We start from the raw sequence: 20,289 nt of genomic DNA, 5'->3' as shown, positions 1-20,289 counted from the left end.
TAGCTACACATATGTGGGCACTGTATAATAAACGGAAATCTATAAAGCCAGAATATATTTTTTATAATGCCTCTTTCAAGTCATTTATCAGGCCAAGGATGTCTCTAACAATATGAATTGGTGGCGTAAATATCCACTCTTTGGCATTATCTGAATGTCAACCAGGATGCGCATGTTTGATGTTTGCTAAAGAAATTAATGATTTTTATTTGTAAGATAAGTAGATTATTTAGAGTTGAGATCACAAAGAAATTATTCTTTTTGGCATGCCCTAGTCCCCTTTTCGACTCATAGATCACAGCGGCAATTTAGTTCTACGGAATCATTAGATCAATCGGTTTGGTATCGAAGCTGTTGTAATGTTCCTTTTGAATCGTTGTACATTGTACGCTGATGTTCTAAGGCTCACCGTAACCATTTAGTTGACGAATAACTAATGTGACCTCAAATTGCTTCTTGGGAAAATATACGTGTCAGTGGTAATATTACCACTCACCCTTGGGAAATATGATTACATGTGCATTTAGTCTAGGAAATGGTCTAAAATCATTTGTCCTAAAGGGGTGATAGAAACAGGGTCATTGGTTTATCGCAAAAATGCCTCTTTATTCTAATGGGGTAGTGTCAATATCAGTTTTCAAAGGAGGAAACGTTTCATACAGCACTTCTTTCAAAGGAACTTGTTGTGGAGGAAACTGTGGTAGTTGTAGCTTATAGTAGGTAAGGGGACCAGAACTCTTGTTTCTCTTGTGTGGTGATACCACTTGCAGCTGTTCGGAAGGATGAGTCTCATTCAGATCTTCCCTCGGAAATGATGTTGATGATTGCAGCGTTTCAAGAGAATAAGTCTCAAAGACCTCTTTCTTCTCAGACAATGTTGATACGTGCAGGTATTCAGAAGGATACTTCTCAAAGGGCTCTTCCTGAAGAGATGATGGTGACTCATGCAGCTGCTCTGGAGATGTTTCATAGACCTCTTCCTTCAAAGGGAATGGAAACTCTTGCAGCTGCTCGGGAGGATAAGCATCAAAGGCCCCTTCCCTTGAAGATGATGTTGAGGCATGCAGCTGTTCAAAAGAATAAGTCTCGTAGACCTCTAACCCCAAAGGTGATCGCGAATCTTGCAGCTGCTTGGTAGGATAAGTGTCAAAAGTCTCTTGCCATGGAGATAATGGTGCTTCATGCAGCTCGGAAGGATATGTCTCATAGACCTCTTCCCTCGAAGATGATGCTGAATCTTGCAGCTGCTCGGGAGTATAAGCATCAAGAGCCCTTTCTTTAGAAGATGATGTTGATGCTTGCAGCTGTTCAAGAGAATAAGTCTCTAAGACCTCTTTCTTCGGAGACAATGTCGATACATGTAAGTATACAGGATACTTCTCAAAGGGCTCTTCCTGCAGAGATGATGGTGACTCATGCAGCTGCTCTGGAGATGTTTCATAGACCTCTTCCTTCAAAGGGAATGGAATCTCTTGCAGCTGCTCGGGAGGATAAACATCAAAGGCCCCTTCCCTTGAAGATGATGTTGAGGCATGCAGCTGTTCAAAAGAATAAGTCTCGTAGACCTCTTCCCTCATAGGTGATCGCGATTCTTGCAGCTGCTTGGGAGGATAAGTGTCAAAAATCTCTTCCCATGGAGATAATGGTGCCTCATGCAGCTCGGTAGGATATGTCTCATAGACCTCTTCCCTCAAAGATGATGGTGAGTCTTGCAGCTGCTCGGGAGGATAAGTATCAACAGCTCTTTCCCTTGAAGATGATGTTGATGCTTGCAGCTGTTCAAGAGGATAAGTCTCGTAGACCACTTCCCTCAAAGGTGATCGCGAATCTTGCAGCTGCTCGGGAGGATTAGTGTCAAAAGTCTCTTCCCATGGGGATAATGGTGCTTCATGCAGCTCGGAAGGATATGTCTCATAGACCTCTTCCCTCGAAGATGATGCTGAATCTTGCAGCTGCTCGGGAGTATAAGCATCAAGAGCCCTTTCTTTAGAAGATGATGTTGATGCTTGCAGCTGTTCAAGAGAATAAGTCTCTAAGACCTCTTTCTTCGGAGACAATGTCGATACATGTAAGTATACAGGATACTTCTCAAAGGGCTCTTCCTGCAGAGATGATGGTGACTCATGCAGCTGCTCTGGAGATGTTTCATAGACCTCTTCCTTCAAAGGGAATGGAATCTCTTGCAGCTGCTCGGGAGGATAAACATCAAAGGCCCCTTCCCTTGAAGATGATGTTGAGGCATGCAGCTGTTCAAAAGAATAAGTCTCGTAGACCTCTTCCCTCATAGGTGATCGCGATTCTTGCAGCTGCTTGGGAGGATAAGTGTCAAAAATCTCTTCCCATGGAGATAATGGTGCCTCATGCAGCTCGGTAGGATATGTCTCATAGACCTCTTCCCTCAAAGATGATGGTGAGTCTTGCAGCTGCTCGGGAGGATAAGTATCAACAGCTCTTTCCCTTGAAGATGATGTTGATGCTTGCAGCTGTTCAAGAGGATAAGTCTCGTAGACCACTTCCCTCAAAGGTGATCGCGAATCTTGCAGCTGCTCGGGAGGATTAGTGTCAAAAGTCTCTTCCCATGGGGATAATGGTGCTTCATGCAGCTCGGGAGGATATGTCTCATAGACCTCTTCCCTCAAAGATGATGGTGAGACTTGCAGCTGCTCGGGAGGATAAGTATCAACAGCCCTTTCCCTTGAAGATGATGTTGATGCTTGCAGCTGTTGAAGAGGATAAGTCTCGTAGACCGCTTCCTTCAAAGATGATGGTGACTCATGCAGCTGCTCGGGGGGATTGGTCTCACATACCTCTTTCCTCGGAAACGATGTGTCGACTACCAGTTGTTCAAGAGAATAAAATTCAAAGGCCTCTTCCCTCGGAGAAAATGGCGATTTTTGTCGGTGTTCGGGAGGGTAAGCATTAAACACCTCCCCCACTTCTCTCAGATAAGTAAGCTGGATGTTTCGGTGTTGAGTGATGCCGTGGAGCCAATAGGGAGTAGAAGCCAAAACGCACCACGTCCTTTGAAGTAACCTAAGGTCAGAGATGCTGGCTGTCATAACTGCTGATAAGGTTGATTTCATAAAGCTGATTTTCTGAAACACACATACATAAATTGCACTATGAATACAAAACTGTTACTGTCATTATACGTTATTATGGGCTTTACTTAGTTTAGAAAAACCGATAACTCATTCGTGAATCACGAGAATGGTCCGGGGAGTGCTTCAAAAATAAATAAAAGCTAGCAGTAAGTTAAAGCCTCAGATTTGTGAACATTTTAGTGTGAATCATCTAAAACGCTAATGAAATTATCCTGTTGGCGAAAATCGCTATTCTCTTTTTAAATCTGTAATTTAATAACATTGATGTGTGTAATAACAAACTAAATAGGGATATAATTTAACTTAAAGCCTAAAACATATAAATTCTTCTACTTATCACTTGTTTTAGTTTCTTCCCGTCAAACCAAGCTACAGCACTGGACCCAGAAGTGTCTTGACTTGGTAAACAAAGCATATTAAAATGTTAAATAACATTCGAACCATTGTTTTTATAGTAATTTCATTTCAAGCATTATCACAAGAATATAATAATAATTGGCTTTACATCCGGAAAATAAGCTGAGTGGACCATAATGAATACCATTTAAGCTACGTATTAGTGCGTGAAATTTACCTGACTAGAAATACTTCAGCGTGACAAGCATAAGCAAAACATTGTCACCTGATACTGCTTGCAAGTGATGAGTTAGTATGATATATCGCGAAAATGTTTAAAGATAGCTTTGTTTTACAGAAATCTTACGGGCCAAGTAATTTGACAAATTTTCTGTAGCTTCTTCTTAATCCCCGGGTTGAAATAATTTTTAACAGAGTGCCTTTTTTTTCAAATGCGTAACGTTCTATCAAAAGTAGTACCGAGGAAAGTGGAACTTAGGTAAAATAATAGACTCGCTTTCTGGAGGTATCGGGTTTGAATACTAAAACATAAATTCTGATTTAGGTTTTACAAAGTTTTCCTGAAATCACTTGAAACAAATCCTAGAATTGTGTTTTTACTATAGGCCAATGCCGATTACTTTCCCCTGCTTCCCTGACTTGCATTGTGTTTGTCTGTTTGCAATGATTTCGTTGTTGACGAGGGAAGAACCAAAATAAACGAAATAATAAAGTAAATACATCTTTCAATTGTACAGGTACTGATTTTCATTTGCTAAGTCATCAGCAGGAAGTCTATAAATACTAGTTAATCAAAAAAGAAACTTTGTTAACATGAACCAGTATTCTGAAATCAATCACGCAGTAAAACTAATATGTGGAATACCACTTTCTCTACTCGCAAAAAAGAAATAACGCAGCTCCGTTTGGCGCCTTGCGGCAGACGATAATTAGTGATCTTCGTATCCGAGCGCGGTTATCTGACTAACTTTGTATCTAAAACCAGGGTATGACAGGCTATGGATAGTGAGACCTGGATGACAACATTATATAGCTCCCAAATTTGATCCTGGGAGGTCTGACGTGGATTGCGTTGGTGATAAACTAGTGGTGCCATCATCTTAAGATCCCATGCTTTGCTAAAAATGTTCCTGGTTGGTATAGCTGGCTGTGTTCCTTGTTACACCAAACTCACTTCGGGAATATAGAAATGTAGCTATCAGATATTTCAAGTACTCTCACTGATAAAAAAATCTTTGTTTGATGTAAACAGTCGAGTTTACGAAACAGTTTGTTGGGTCAAGTATATATTCCCTTCTAAAATTACAATAAAAATTATAATTATTTCGTAGGCTTTAGCTACGTTAAAAGTGAATAGTTCACCAACGTTTCGTTTGATATTTCAGCTCTCATCATCAGAGTAAAAGTCTCCTGAGACTCCTCACCACGAATATTTTATTTAAGTTTACAAACTTTTCATTCAGTTTAGAGGATTCGGATCTAGGTTCATCGAAAGTGCAAAATGGGCCACATTGTCGTTAGCCGACAATATCTTCTTAATGTTCTCCAACCACAGCGTCCCAAGGATATAAATCATTCCATTCTACATCCAGGGATGTCAGGCACCTGTTGGTTCTTTTTTGATAAGCTTTTATTTGCTTCATACGTATGTATGTTAGTATGTAATGGAAAATTTGAATATGATTTTGTCCTCCTTCAAAACGTCGGTTTAACTCGAAATTTGGCGTACTTATCAAGGACCGATGACATTTCTATATTTTGAACCCTTTAACCTTACTAAGATGATCAGGGTTAGCGATTTTTTTCCTTACTGGTAGTGTCTTTGCCGCAAGACCAAGAAGGGAAACTACCAGGCGTCCCGATCAACTATTTCTCGGATAAGTTACCGACTTTGAATAAGATAAAATATTTGGAGAGGGAACCTGAGAACCAGCTATCTCATCAAAGGGAGGCAGCAGGCACCCAAATTGATCATTTCTCGGATAAGTTACCGACTTAGAATTATACATGAATGACTTCCCGATTTTATTTAATATCAATGATTTTCATATTAGGATATTGAAAATATTGTGTACTACAGTTCTTCAACACGCTATATCGAATATATATTTTAAAAGCAGGCAATATTTACTCAAATACACTTTAATAGTAAATTGATGTAATAAATAAAAGTAACAAAAATAAAAAATAAATAATAGTTAAAAAACTAAAAAAGACGCTTTTATAGAAAATCCAACTAAAAATTGAAAAATAATATTAGCATAAAAAATAAAATACAGGCTTACTCTTTTATAGAAAACCCCACAAAAAAATAGAAAATAAATTTTATTAAATTTGAGTTAAGAATAGTGTAAATAAGAAAAAAAAATTTATTTATTGCAAAAAAAGCGTGGGGTGCTTTTTAAGATATTATCAAATGATAATTCTTCTACGCATATCTGTCAATAACACATTTATAACTAATGACACCATCCACCCCAAGATTTTTTTTGCAATAAAATACATTTTTTATTATTTACACTATTCTTAACTCAAATTTATTAAAATTTATTTTCTCTATTTTAGTTGATTTTATATGAAAGAGTATTTTAGTTTGTTAAAACTATTATTATTAACTCGTAAGTACATTGAGAATGTTTACCTTGTCATTGGTTTCACCCTCGTGATGATTATAGTTATTATTATACTCACCCCTGACTCCTGGGTATACTGTGTGTTGTCACTGTTGGCATCGGCAGGAGCGAAGGCAACAGGGATAGAAAACGCTTCCAAATCCTGCATCGGAGGTGAAAGCATCTCTTGATCCTGGTCGCATGTGGCCTCTACCTCCGTCTCTTCTGTGTGACGGCTAGGAGACTGGTAATCAGCGAACAACCCCTTATCGTATTCCACTTGAGGAGCCGTTGAATACAAGAGCATATGGTGGTGGCAGGTCACCAGTTCCCTATTTTCCAGGTGCAGCTGGTCATGGATGGACATCAGCACCGCCTCTTGGTCCAGAGGAGCAGAAGAGGACATCATCTGCTCGCGAGAAGAGGCAAGTGAGCAGTCGTGCAGCTGAGGTGTTGATGCACTCTTCATCTGTTCACGAGTCGACGCAAGCAACATCTCTTCCATCAGAGAAACAGGTGAAAACTGGTGTTGTTGTTGGGAAGATGCTAGAGCCCCATCACGCAGCAGGGCACTGCTAGCAGACGGCACGCCCTGAGGAACTGAGCAGTGTAACTGGTGGTCGGCGGGTATGATCACGACCTCCTCCAGGCCGTGGCAGGGCCGACTGGCGCAGCGCGCTGTGGCGGGACAGCCCCAGCCGGCGCAGGAGGCCAGCATGCGCCACAACTGGCGCAGCAGATACAGCACGGTGACCAGCAGAGGGAGGCTGACCAAACCAACCAGCACGTACACCATCTGCAACACAAGACACGCTTCATCAACACCACAGACTCAGGTCTTAATGACCTTGTTAACGTAGTGGTGTGCACAGCTCTTGTTGTTTCTCATTTTGGGCCACACAAATATGTGAACTAAAGTAACTAAAGTACATAAGGAAAAAACTTTTCTGGACTATTGCAAAACATTCTTTTGGAAACTAGTTACCAGGAAATAGTTTGTAATACTACAAAAAATATATTGCAACCTTGTTCAACACATGACTATGGTAATTTTTGCATACATGAAATACATTTTTTTTCTAGATAATACTGCATATTTCTTACAAAAATGTACACATAATTTTATTTTTATTTGATGTTTTATTCAAGCATTCATGATGGTTCTCATACTTTAAGCCAATTCACAAAGCTGAATATTGTATAGGCCATACGATGTAGACAAGTCGTCAAGCCCAGGGAAAAACTCATACAATGTGTTTGTGTTTTTGTTTTGTAAATGGAACAGACATATTCATGTCAAATAACAGATATTTGTACACTTGTACATTTAAACGATAACAACTGTATCATTACAAAATGGATTTGTAGTAACACTGGGTTTGTATTCTTACCCGGGAATTTATGCTTTGTCTTGTCCCATTACCTTCAATTGATAAACTATTTTGTAAACCGTTCCCTTTATAACTTTCCATTTTCAACTGCGCACATAAACAAACGTAACAAAAAAAATTAAGTACATTTATTGAAAATCGATTGTCTGTATCATGGTTTAAAAATTATGCTAGAATAAAACATCAAATAAATATAAAATTATGTGCCGATTTTCGAGAGAAATATTCAGAAATATCTCAAAAACGTATTTCATACATGATAAAAATACCCATAGCAATTTATTATACAAATTTGCAATATATTTGTCGTATTACAAAAAAACATTTATTGGAACTGGTTTCCAAAGGAAATTGTGTAAAAGTACAGACATTTTTTTTTATCTCTGTAGGTGAGAATTGGAGATCGTAGAGCAGCATCTGGCCTTGATGTGAAACTCCTCCAAGTTGTGAAGATTCCTTCTCCAAACAAGCCGGGTTAAGAACGAATAATAATTTAGCGAGAGGCGAGGCGTGGTTTTATCACATGCAAATGTTTTGATTAAAATTTAAATAATATTCACGTAAAAATGTCAGCTAAAATATTATTATTTTTTCCATGGTAATCATTATGTAGTTAATTTTTATCAACATTACGCAGCCCCATTCCAAGCCAATAAATAATCAACAAATGCAGGTTACTAGTTTTCGTACATAACACAATAATTCTGCTTCTAACCACGAAAGGATATATCATTTCTGTACTGAAAGTTCTATCAATTTAACAATTTGAATCCAGGAGCATGTGGCGCAAAGGTTCCTCATTGACTGGAGCTGTCGTACTATCAGGAAATTTTGCTTCATGCAACTCATAGCGCTTTTACATCTGAATTTTAATGCAGTATTTGTTTGTTATTTCATTACTAGTGGGTTTGGTTTTGCTTTTGCTGACATTAAATGATATTTAACAAAAAATTGTGAGCGAGTCTTTTAGTATCTACTCGCCAGAGATGTATTACATCTAATCTTAGTAACGAAAAAATTCTCGTGTTCTTGTGTTGAAAATACACTTATGATATGAAATTCGCACACGAAGTTTTACGTGGAAATCTTCTAAATATTGTTAAGCGTGATAAATATACGCATATTATTATTATTTTTAATTCTGGAAGCGAATCAAGCGTAGTTTCCGCACACGCCGCTAGAATTCGTTGCTAGAGCAGCTACGTCGACTACCGAATTATGCGATTTGCAGAGCGAAATATTAACCTATACAAAGAAACGGCTCCGATAAATGCAAAACAAAATTTTAAAAAAATTACTAAACTCTGGCTGATTTTCAACAAGGAATTTTATTACCCTAATAAAAGGCCAATTTTGTTAAAAATTCATTAAACAGTTAACATTATAAAGTTTCCTTTTTGCTTTGTTAAATTTGGTTTCCGTTATTCGCCACAAATGTCAGCAACGTGGTTACACATATCCGTTCGATGCGACTTCCGATTCAAGTAATTACTCCTACCAAATACAGTATACCGAGAGCTAAGATACACATTAAAAAGTGTGTGTTTGGTTCACATCGGTCTACACTGCCAGTGCTGTTGGCAAATGGCGAGTACGGGCGCAGGCGGGTCAGCTCAGTCTCTGTGACTCGCGGCCATGAGGGAAACAGCACGCGGCTCTGACACGGAACTGCTGTCCGGTGCACGTGGACGGTTGTGCGTGCCCTGCTCGACGACCCTGGCTCGAGCTCCGCTCGTCGCACCACCAGCCTGCCGCGGCGCTCACCAGTGTCCGGGAAGTCTCCACAGTCTCAGAGTCCCGGCACCCACGATCAGTACTCACCCCCGCTCCCCCGCTGGCCCGCGGGCTGGCTCGCCCGGCGATGGCAGCGCCAGGGAGCTCCACCACCGGACTCCCGCTGAAACAATGCTTCCGACCTCAGGGCGAGGCATGTCCGTCCTTCAGGCGCGGTGGGAAACCACACATTTTTCCTGTACTTTCACAAAAGATTCCTTTGGCAACCAGTTGTCAATAAATAGCTCGTATTCCTGCAAGAAAGATATTGTCACTTTTGTACGACACATTGCTTGATTATTTTTCGAGATAATACTAAGTATTCGATAATGGGGATAATTTTATTTTCATATGCTTATCAACATGCGCAGTTAATTCTGTAAAGCAATTAAGGGGAAAGTTTACAAATAACTTTAACTAATGGAGGTACTGGGACAACACAAAGCAGGAGTGCCCGGGAAAGAATCCGTACCCAGTATTACAGCGAACACTATCTTGAAGTGATACAGTTGTTTTCATGTAAATTTAAAAAATATCTGTGATTTTACATGAATTTTTATGTTCATTTACAAAAAAAAATACTTTGAATTCGCAAAAATCATACCAGGATACGCTATCACTTTAAGGCGCCGTCTGCCCAGGCGCACATACCGTGTGCAGAGCTGCAGAAAAAACACGCGGTTTCAAAACTGCTCAATATGTCTGAGTGTGGTATGTTTACGAAAACCATTTAAGAACTAGCTGAAGGCGAGAAGTACTTTTTGATTTCGGATTAACTTTTAAAACTGTGTTTTTATAATAGTGATACTCAGATATTTATTATTAACAGTATTAGTAATTCATAAAATTTACTATTATATTTTACATTTTTTTTTCGTGACGTCTAATAAATCTATGAACGCCGGATGCACGCACGAAAAAGTGTCCCTTTACTTACATTGTTCCGTTACGCTGTGTCCCATTACGCTCATTGTACGCTTGCGCCGCATCTATCTATCTTACACTCGATTGGCCTATGCGTCCGAGGAGAAGAAAGACAGCGGCAGCACACAACTAACATCTACACGTGAACTGTTTCGTCGACTTTTTATAAAGTGAAGTGAAAATTTAATGTGGTTTTCATTGCTTATTACAACAATAATTTCGGCAATAAAGGTTAATTATTCTCGCATTTTAAAAATCTTATTTCTATTATAATTTCAAGTATTTATTCTATTATTATTAAAATAAAAATGATTCAATTTTATTCATAAAAGTATGAAATCATTTCATCAATATTTTGTTATGTCACGTTAAACTATCTTCCGTTAAATCGACTTGACAGACTACAAATATTTTTAAAATTACATTTGGATTGTAATCATTTTATTTATTTTTATATAAATGTATTAAACATACATATTATTAATACTATATGTACGTGATAACTTAGGACTAATTTCCCTCCTATAATTAGAACATTAAGCAGGTTTATAATATAATAATTTTTTTAATGAACTCATATTGTCGCATTCTAAAGAAGTATCTCATTTTCCCGCGAGTAACAGGCGTCTCTAATGGTAGGAAGCATTTCCCTGAGACCGCCGGGCTATATGCAACTCGCTGAACACTTTTGTGCACCTAATTGCGCATCCATAGGCGTTATTGAGTCTACCTCCAATTCATAAACACAAGATGCCGTTTTCCATGACTTTTATTTCGTTTTTTGCGACTAATAGATAATTTGGTGTGTATATGTATGCACAGGTAAAACGACACTGATGATATGTGCCTTATAATTGAAGTTGTCAACTACAAAGTTTTTAATTTCGTAAACAGAGCATCATTTAAAATTTTTGAGAAAAAATATATTGGTGTGGTTTTTGATACTCATATTCACATCATAGGTATTTTTCATCATTGTTTTATATTTTCCATAATTTCCATATTAACAGATTATTTTACAGGAAATAACACTCAAAAAAGCTAGCTTAAGTTTGAGTGTGAATAGTGTGCTTTATGTTTACGTGCATTATTATTATTATGGATACGATTTCATAGAAAAATTACATTTAAATCATGCGAATTGTTTTCCACTTTAACTTTCTAAAAAAAAAGCCAGTTAGTCGTTTTTAAAAGTATATAAAATTAAAATTAATTGAAAAAAAATAAATCTTAATTATTATCAGAGAGATGAACTTACTTATTATAAGAGAATTAACATAATTTAAAATATATAGTTATTAATTTACTTATAGTATTGTTACTAACATTTTGTAACTTTTAAATAACGTAAAAAATTAAAATTAAGGTACTAAAATTTCTGACGTGTAACATCTTAGCTCTTGGTATACAGTTTTTGATGGGAGTAATTTCGGGAATGGAACGGAAGTCCCATGAAACAGAAATGTTTAACCAGGTGCTGCCATCTGTAGCGATGGCGCGAACTAAAGTTTACAAAGCCATATGACAACCTTATGGTACTAACGGTTTAATGAATTTTAACTAGTTGGGCAGTATTTTAATAAAATTCCTTGTCAGAATCTGGTACAAAGCCGGAGATAAAGTCCTTTTTCAAGTCTTTTTCGTTTCTATCGGAGCCGTTTCAATACATAGTTTAAACATTCTCCTTGGTAATTGAATGATTTGATGGTCGACGTAGCTGCTCCGATAATGAATTCTACAATAATGTAGCTGAAGACGCAAGTTTTGTATATAAATCACGCTCGAAATATTTTTAAAGAATTCTACGTTTAATTTTTTGTCCGATTTTCTTATTTTTTTTAAGTGTATTTGCAACACGTGAACACATTAATATGATCGTTACCTAGGTTAGATATTACACATAACTAGCGAGTATTGAAAGACTCGGTCACATTTCCCCCAGTAATAATAGTGTTTTAATTGTTACATCATCTTTTAACTAAACTTCTCCCCAAGAAACCAAAAGTCACCCTGGCGGAAAAATACTAACTAGACTGAAGTTTTACAATGCGAGCAAGGTTGTCTACACGCCAGGGATACTCGATTTAATTTTTTTTATCTTGTCGTGCAGAATAATTATGATATCAAAGGGTTTGTGGGAAGATTTAAAATACCCTTTTTTTGCCGACAGTGCTAACCTGCTACAGAAGAATAAAAAATTCAAAACTATTCTTCTTTCTTATTTTTAAATACTCCCTAGCAGTCTTACGCATCTTTTAAAAGTAGTCAATTGAAAAATTAAAAAATAGCGTTAAACACGTTACACAAGGAAATGTAATGGAGAAATGTTGCCAAAATATTTTATTATATTAGTGCAAATTTAAAGTCTTATATATCCTAAGATTATTTTGTGGAACTGCAAAATAAATATGCTTTTACTCCATGTCTACCAAAATTTGAGAAACTATGATTGAAATTGCTTCTTCACTTAAACGTTTAGTATTCTATAAGTAGGTATTGTAAATATTCTATACTTGTATTTATAAATCTACAACAAGATATTACTGATACTCTCCTCAGTACTATGTTTTTAAAAGTGAAATTTTTATTGAATTTGTCCTCACAGCATATTGGAATGTCGTGACAGTCGAACTTGATAAGCATTAAATTTTACTCTAGTCCTACTCTCTAAAATGCAGCTAGGTGAGACACTAGAGACACTAGAGACACTAACCTTAAGTTCCAGAGGAGGCGGGCTGACATTCTATCCTGGTCATCCTGATTTCTGTTTTTAGATTTTACCCTAAATTTCTCCGGACAAAAAGCTGGGATAGTTTCTTACAATATGCAATGTTGCTGTTCTGTTTGGGAGTGTTATGTATCATCGTCTATACAGTGTAAATTTCTTTTGTAAATAGATCAGTCATATTTATAAAAACTTATGGATATTTTTAGTTAGTACATTTATATTAAAACAGCTGTATCACTTCAAAATAGTGTGTGCAATAATTATAGATTTGCCCGGATAATTACCCGGGCATTTATGCTTTGTATTATCCAGATAACTCCAATACTTAAAGTTATTTGTAAATCGTACCCAAAGTAACTTTCCAATATTAACAGCGTCATAATAAGCATAATAAAACAAATTAAGTTAATTTGGTTGATTATTCTATTATCTTTTCCTAGTTTAAAAAATGCATGAACGAAACATCAATTAAATATAAAATATGCAACAATTTTCTTAAGAAATACTCTGTATTATATGGAAACACGTATTTCATACTATTTCTTGGCACCTGGTTTCCAAAGGATTCTTTTGTAAAAGTTAAAAATATATTTTCCTTCTGAAATGACTTTACTGTCGACAAGTTTTAAAATAAAAAAAAATTAACTTTAAAACTGAGTGCGTAATTTCAGTTAATTTTCTGCTTGAGAGGTTCATATAACTGAAAAATCAGTGAATTTCTCTGAAAAACAATATTCTATCTTGTGAAATTCGCTGCAAGAAAAGTAGAAATCCCTGCGAGTTTCTGAAATAATTACAAGCAATAACTGATTGAAATAAAAAAATTAAATGGAGGATTTGCTGTTTTTTTTTAATTTGATTGAGTGCGATTGACACTCCGTGACTCAGCGAACGAAGCTTACGACTCATGTGAACCAAGCTTAAGGCGGTAGGTCCTAAAAAAATTGGATTCTAATATTTCGTGCTTTTTGCATGTGATTTTAAATAAATTCATGATATAATCATATATAATTGTTTATGAAAGGCTTTTCTTGCTAAAAAATCATTGCTTAATGGTGTTTATGAACTTAATGGTCAACATTTGTGTTAGTCCTAACAGGTACTGAAAGCATAGAATCGTGTGGCATACAGTTATGTAGTGGTCGTCTTGAAGCACTTTACTTTTAGTTTATCATTTATATATCAATAAAAAGGTAATTCTTCCAAAACACTGAAAAAACTAAAGTTTGATTGGTTTTAGTAAAACTTTTATTGATTTATTAATGGTATACTAAAAATAAAGTGTTTTAAGATGAACTTTACATACGAACGGTTAAATCCAAAGCGCCATACCACATGGTTCCTTGAATATCTGTACCTGTGACGATTGATATAAATATTTCCCATTACGTTCATAAAAAACATTAAGTATAGACATATTTACTTACATTTTTTATAAAAATATAAATGATTAAACTATGAATTTATTTAAAATAATGTGCAAAACACGAAATATTAGAAGCAAAACAATTAAGAATTAGGTGCTACGTGTTTGACTCACTTTGCTGCCAATTTCGAGAAAGCTTACGATTTATGCGTGTCTTGGTAACAAGTCACTAACTAACTAACTAACTAACCTGTAAAACTGCGGCGTCGGCATGCACGTGCAGAGTTCAGCAAACAGTACATCGATTATTACAAACGCACAAATCCGCAATATTCTTCGCATTTTATCCGCTCTCGCTGCAACACGAATAAATCGCCTTTGCAAAATGACCAGAAATTGGTTGCCAATAGCTTTGTTTGGAACATTCCATTGTTAAAATATTTGTCCAGAGAGATTGTTGTTAGCAGCCCAGACTGCATTTAGTTAGCCGTTGCTTACAATGAAGCTTTTCAGAATAATAATTCTCAAAGAAATCCAAAAACAGTATCAGAATAGTTCCTCACGTCACTTCAGTTTAGAACAAACAACATACTTGGGCTTTAAATTTAAATATGCCTCAATAGTAAGTCTCAATATTCGCTGTTTTACTAACCAATATAAAATTTACAATTTCAGAAGGAATGATATGTAATGCGTATGGGACTGATACCGTAACTGGGTCAGGATATATAGAATATAAAAATTAATTAAAACAACATAAAAGATTTAAACATTCCCATATTTATAATACTGGACGTGCTCTAAGCGATCAAAACTACCATTTGTGAGTGTGAATTGTGCTGCCAATAGTAATTTTTCGGCACAATTATGAATTTGAATTTTGAACTCCAATCTTAACAGTAATTTTTTATCTTTCTCAACAGCGGGGAATCCCATCATCAGAAGGGTCACCCCCCACTACTGCCTAGATTTTTCATACACTTGCCGGCCTATATGGTCTGTTAGCCCTTGAGGTAGTGCGGAGACTGTCCCGGTCCAAGACACAGGGAATGACTGGGAAACTGGTCCCGTAGAACCAGCCCCTCGGATACCCCACTGGCTTCAGCGCCCCAGATTTTACATCAATGTGTACACAGACTAGCAATTAGGATTGGTTTTGCACATTGAGCCAAGTCTTTTGGGACCCAACAGCTTGTGGGCCCGGCAGTGAATACCTACCCAGTTAAAGTTTTCGAACCTTTGGCCATTGTCTGTAGAGAGACCCTTAACACCCCTCCAGATCTCTCTTTCCAACCTCTGAGGATGTCGGGGAACGAGGAATCCCCAGCAGAGCTCACTTTGGTAAACATTCTTGGTACCAAGCTGAGGTACTGAGTGAGTTGCCTTGGCACGGAGATGCTATATGTTCGCACCCACGCATCCTTTCTGTGAGTCTGTTGGATTCTGCCACGGATACTAGTGCTAGCAAAGGAGCCGACACTGCAAGCGGCAAACATCTTATCGCAATGATTCAGGCCCACTCCCAACTCACCCACTCACATGAGTATGTTATTCGGCTATCTCCGCTTGCCGAGATTAACATAACTAGACCCCAGTTTGTGGACCACCGGGTATAACTGGGCAACAACAGTTGTTTAACAGTCCAGCACTTCTTAAGAGACTCAGTACTGGCGCCACCAGTCAGGCACTAGGAACATCCATCCTTAACATCAAGAGGACCCCCAACGGGGTGTTAATATGAGGGGAGGGAGCTGAACCTTCGGCTGACCAATACTGCAGCCACCACCAACCCATTGTCGTATCCATTATACCCATCACATGCTGGCCACACTTTCTCTGTTCCAACCACATCCAGAACAGAAGAGAATGTGGGTGATAATTCAACCGCATAAAGAAGGAGATTAACTTCTTATTATCACAATCGGGTAAGCTGTTAGAGCCTAACTTACTAACGATATAACGAGGCTGAGGCACCTCATTACAACATCGTCATCACCAAGCAACCCCTAGCTAACTCAGTTAACCAAACAATTGGTTTTGTCCTTGATCCTAGGGGTCCCAATACTCAGATGAGCAGATTATTCAACAAAATGCTGCAATTGTTTTACATGCTTGAATTAACTGGCATGTACTCCTGTGAAGGCAGAATCCACCCAACATTAGAGCCATCGGAAAATGGATACGCCATTTCGTCGTAACATGGAGATGTTTGAGGTGAAGTTACAAAGAGAGGCCGAGGCTGAATATCCCGAAGAATAACACGACCCTATGAGTATCACAAGTTAATTATTCAAGTCTATCACATCTTGGACACCTCAAAAAACACAGAGAGCCTGTAACCTGGTAGTAGTCTATTTATACCTCTACTAGCTTGTAGCACTTGCACAATGAGGACTTGTTATATACCTATATATATATATATATATATATATATATATATAGGGTCATAAGAATATTAAGAATAACTTTGATATGAAGGATAATAATTTTTTAATATGTAAATAGGGATAATGGTTCAGAACTGTTAAGAATTTTTCTTAATTTCATTGGTTAAATTTCAACTTATTTCCTTGAGATACTTAATTATAAATTTGTGGGTTAACTCCAGTTAATAATAATTAATTTTGATATTTGATAATTAATTTCAGTAATTATTTTGTTTAAATCAGTTTAGACTATAATTTTACACGACCTAATTTTTAAACAAAAATTTCTAAACTGTATGAATTTCAACTTTGATTACTAAATTTTGAACATTGTATTTAAATTTGTTGGGTAATTTTAAATTCTACTGGATATTGCTAGTGTAATATTTCGAGAATAGTCTGGAAGGTACAGAAGGAAGAGTGGACAGGCGCGACACACTGGCGCCAGAAAGTTATTTTTCACCTTGTAAGTGCGTGTTTGGGATTTACGCGTCACATGGACGCACAGCTGTTGCGAACGTCAAGAAGGTTCTATAGAGGCTACCACTTGCCAGCCAATCAGGGCGAGCCCTGGCGTGGAGTGATGCGCCCGTCCGAATTTCCTTATATGGTCATGTTTCTGAATTCTGTACTCTGATTGGTCAGTTGGCCCACGGGGTTGCCTCCCTTGTCTTCACCTTTACAAGGGAAGGTAGTCTCGTCAACCAAGTCACTTGTCGCTCGATCGTCGCCGAATCCGGTTACGTCGTCGGCAACTCACACAATGGAAAGTTATTATGGGACAACTTAACGCCTAGGGGCTGGGGCCAGGCCGTATTTTTTTAACACAAATTCTGTATATTTGGACAATCTAATGGCAAATTTAGGCCCTAGGCGTCGGCATCGGCCCGATTTCGCGTGATTCAGGTCCGCGATCGACGGTAACTTGAGTTATGTAGTTAACCAAGTGACATTACTAAATTATCTTTTTTTTTTGTTTTTTTTGGCGAGTAACAAGACTCCTCGACAATCAACTTCAAGATGTGTGGTGCTGTGGTATGTATTTGGACCTCATCATATCACAATTCAAAGACCTCGTAAAAATTAGTATAAAAAAAACTGAGCAAGTAACAAAGCTTTCCAACTAAATTCATGTGTACAATTGTGTACTGATGCCATGTAATGATGAGAAAAAACATTTTTTTTGGGAAAGAAATGAACAAAGGTAATTTAACAAACTCTTTTATTTCCAAATTAAAATTATAACTGAAAAAAAACATATAAGCAAACATAGTAATAAAAAATTCCTAAGGAAATTTGTTTGTCTTTTTTTACGTTTATCTGTGTGCTTAGCCGGGCCACACATACAACGTAAAAAGCTTTCCACGCTAGTACCAGACCTGTTTCGCTGCTTACTGCGTCCGCCCTTCAACAGGGTAGGGATCCATCTGGACGTGCTCTAAGCGGTAAGATCCACCATCTGCTAGTGCATGTCCTCACCCTGTGACCTCGGCTGGTACAGAAAACCTCAACGGAGTTTCATAAATCAGGACGGGTCACCTTGCACTACTGCCTAAACATTTTAAGTACCTGCGGGCTTGTATAGTCTGTTAGTCCGTAAACTTATACGGTAACTGCCATAGTCTACGATGCATGATATACCTTGGAAACTAGTCCCGTGTGGCCCGCCCCTCATACACTCCCTCAGCTCCGGTGCCTCAGAGCAAACAGCACGGGCACCTAGTTCAAAGCTTTCGCTTCACTTGATTTATAACGCGCGAGCTCCTGAACTCTTGTGGGCCGGCATGTACTCCCCGAGAGGGGATGAATGCGACGGAGCAAGGCGTGGCCCCAAATGGCCACGGATACAGATACGCAGTTTCATCGTTGCCCAGAGGCGTTGGTGGAGGCAATGTCGAGAGGCTGAGGTCACCTATTCCAACATCGGCACTAACACTCCGATGCCGTTCAGCAAACTAGTGGCTTCCTCACTGGCAAGTCCCCCAGCGAGGAACCATAGGTGCCCCTCCGGATATACCGAATGGTGCTCACAGAAAGCCCATGATTCGACCAGGTTCCTATCCAAACCTTTACTACACTCCAGGCTTGTGCCGGAGCAGATTAATGCTGCTAACGAGTCCACCTGTTTCAGATTGCGTATCCTAGGGCTTGCTCGTAAAGCTCTGAGAGACCACTTAATTAACCGTAGCCGACCGCAGCCGACACAATATACTTGCCAACTTGGAAAGAACACCATAAGTAAGATTTGAAATAAAAACCAAATTTTATCGTAAATCATCGGGATGATTCAATCAATGTTAGTGAAACACGGACCATAAGTAAATCAACATCCTTAAGACAAGATTAGTTTAATGGATGCATATCTGTAAAAATATACTTAATAACTGAAGAACTAATTAAAGTATACTTTAAAAAACAAAACCAAATAAAACCAGGGCTTATCGATTCAAATATAGGTGAATTTACCAAGTGATATGATCCTTTAATTTTAATTACAATTAATATTATTTAAAAACGTCACATGCATGTACACAAGTTCAACCAAAAAAAAATTATGTGGAGTCTATATTGTTCAAATCTATATTAATATTCTTAAATCACGGCTTTTCCGTAAACGAAATAACATTCCGAAAATACTTCTTTCGAACTCTAAAGACATTCCTATAGTTACCCTGCAAACAGCGTTTCTAAATATTACTGGATTTTGAGAAATTGCCGTTTATTGGTTCCCGATGCCATTTCTTTGAATATAGCAGCCGTTTTTTTTGGACCCGCAAGTATACTTTTTTTGTGTCTGAAGTCAGAAATATTTTCGGGAACAAATTTTCAGTGTGATCTGCTGAACTAAACAAACTGTTATGTTCTATTAAAAAAAAAAACTGGTGAAATAGCATTCCACTTGAATCACATCCGTGGTTCTGGTTTGGCTCGTAGAAATTAACTGCTGATTTTTTTCTCGGTTGATTTTACATTACTAACGTGCTTCAAACACTTCACGTTATAAGACACATCATTCTTACCGTCATGTAAAACATTTAAATCACAACGGCGATATCAGCAATATCCTGATGAGCCAGTTAGCATATATTATTGGTTGATCTTTCTTTTATGTTCTTTAACAAATGGATTTACATGCTATTTATAATTCTAAATCAAATGCACGAATAATTCATAAAGAACTTTGATGTGACATAGTTTCGGACAAAAAGCTACGGTTCCTTTACGATGGTATTTTTTTTAGATTTATTTCATGCTATTAAAAGTAAAAGTTGACTCTTAAAAAAACTGTTAAAAACAGAAAATTAGGTAAATTCATATACTATAAATAAGTGGAATTTCACTGATATTCAGTAGTTTAAAGCAGCTTCTTATTTGGAAATGCTATTTTGTGAATGATCTCAAATTTAAATCTCCTGGTTTAGCTACACATATGTGAGCACTGTATAATAAACTGAAATCTATAAAGCCAGAATATATTTTTAAATAATGCCTCTTTCAAGTCATTTATCAGGCCAAGGATGTCTCTAACAATAAGAATGGGTGGCGTAAAGATCCACTCATTGGCATTATCTGAATGTCAACCAGGTTGCGCATGTTTGATGTTTGCT

The 20,289-nt window shown here is 37.4% G+C and overlaps 1 protein-coding gene across 1 annotated transcript; it reads right to left on the bottom strand.

Moving 5' to 3' along the window:
- Window positions 1-8,608: 8,608 nt before the first annotated feature.
- Window positions 8,609-14,636, bottom strand: LOC134531466 (uncharacterized). The gene is made up of 2 exons (XM_063367178.1): window positions 14,506-14,636; window positions 8,609-9,361 (listed from the first exon to the last, which is right to left on the bottom strand). The coding sequence occupies exons 1-2, from the start codon at window positions 14,595-14,597 to the stop codon at window positions 9,073-9,075; spliced, it is 381 nt and encodes a 126-aa protein (XP_063223248.1). The 5' UTR covers window positions 14,598-14,636; the 3' UTR covers window positions 8,609-9,072.
- Window positions 14,637-20,289: the final 5,653 nt, after the last annotated feature.

Source organism: Bacillus rossius, chromosome 3, assembly GCF_032445375.1.
Source record: "Bacillus rossius redtenbacheri isolate Brsri chromosome 3, Brsri_v3, whole genome shotgun sequence".
NCBI classification, from domain to species: domain Eukaryota; kingdom Metazoa; phylum Arthropoda; class Insecta; order Phasmatodea; family Bacillidae; genus Bacillus; species Bacillus rossius.
The sequence above is the reverse complement of the archived record's forward strand: the minus strand, read 5'-3'. Positions and strand labels throughout refer to the sequence as shown.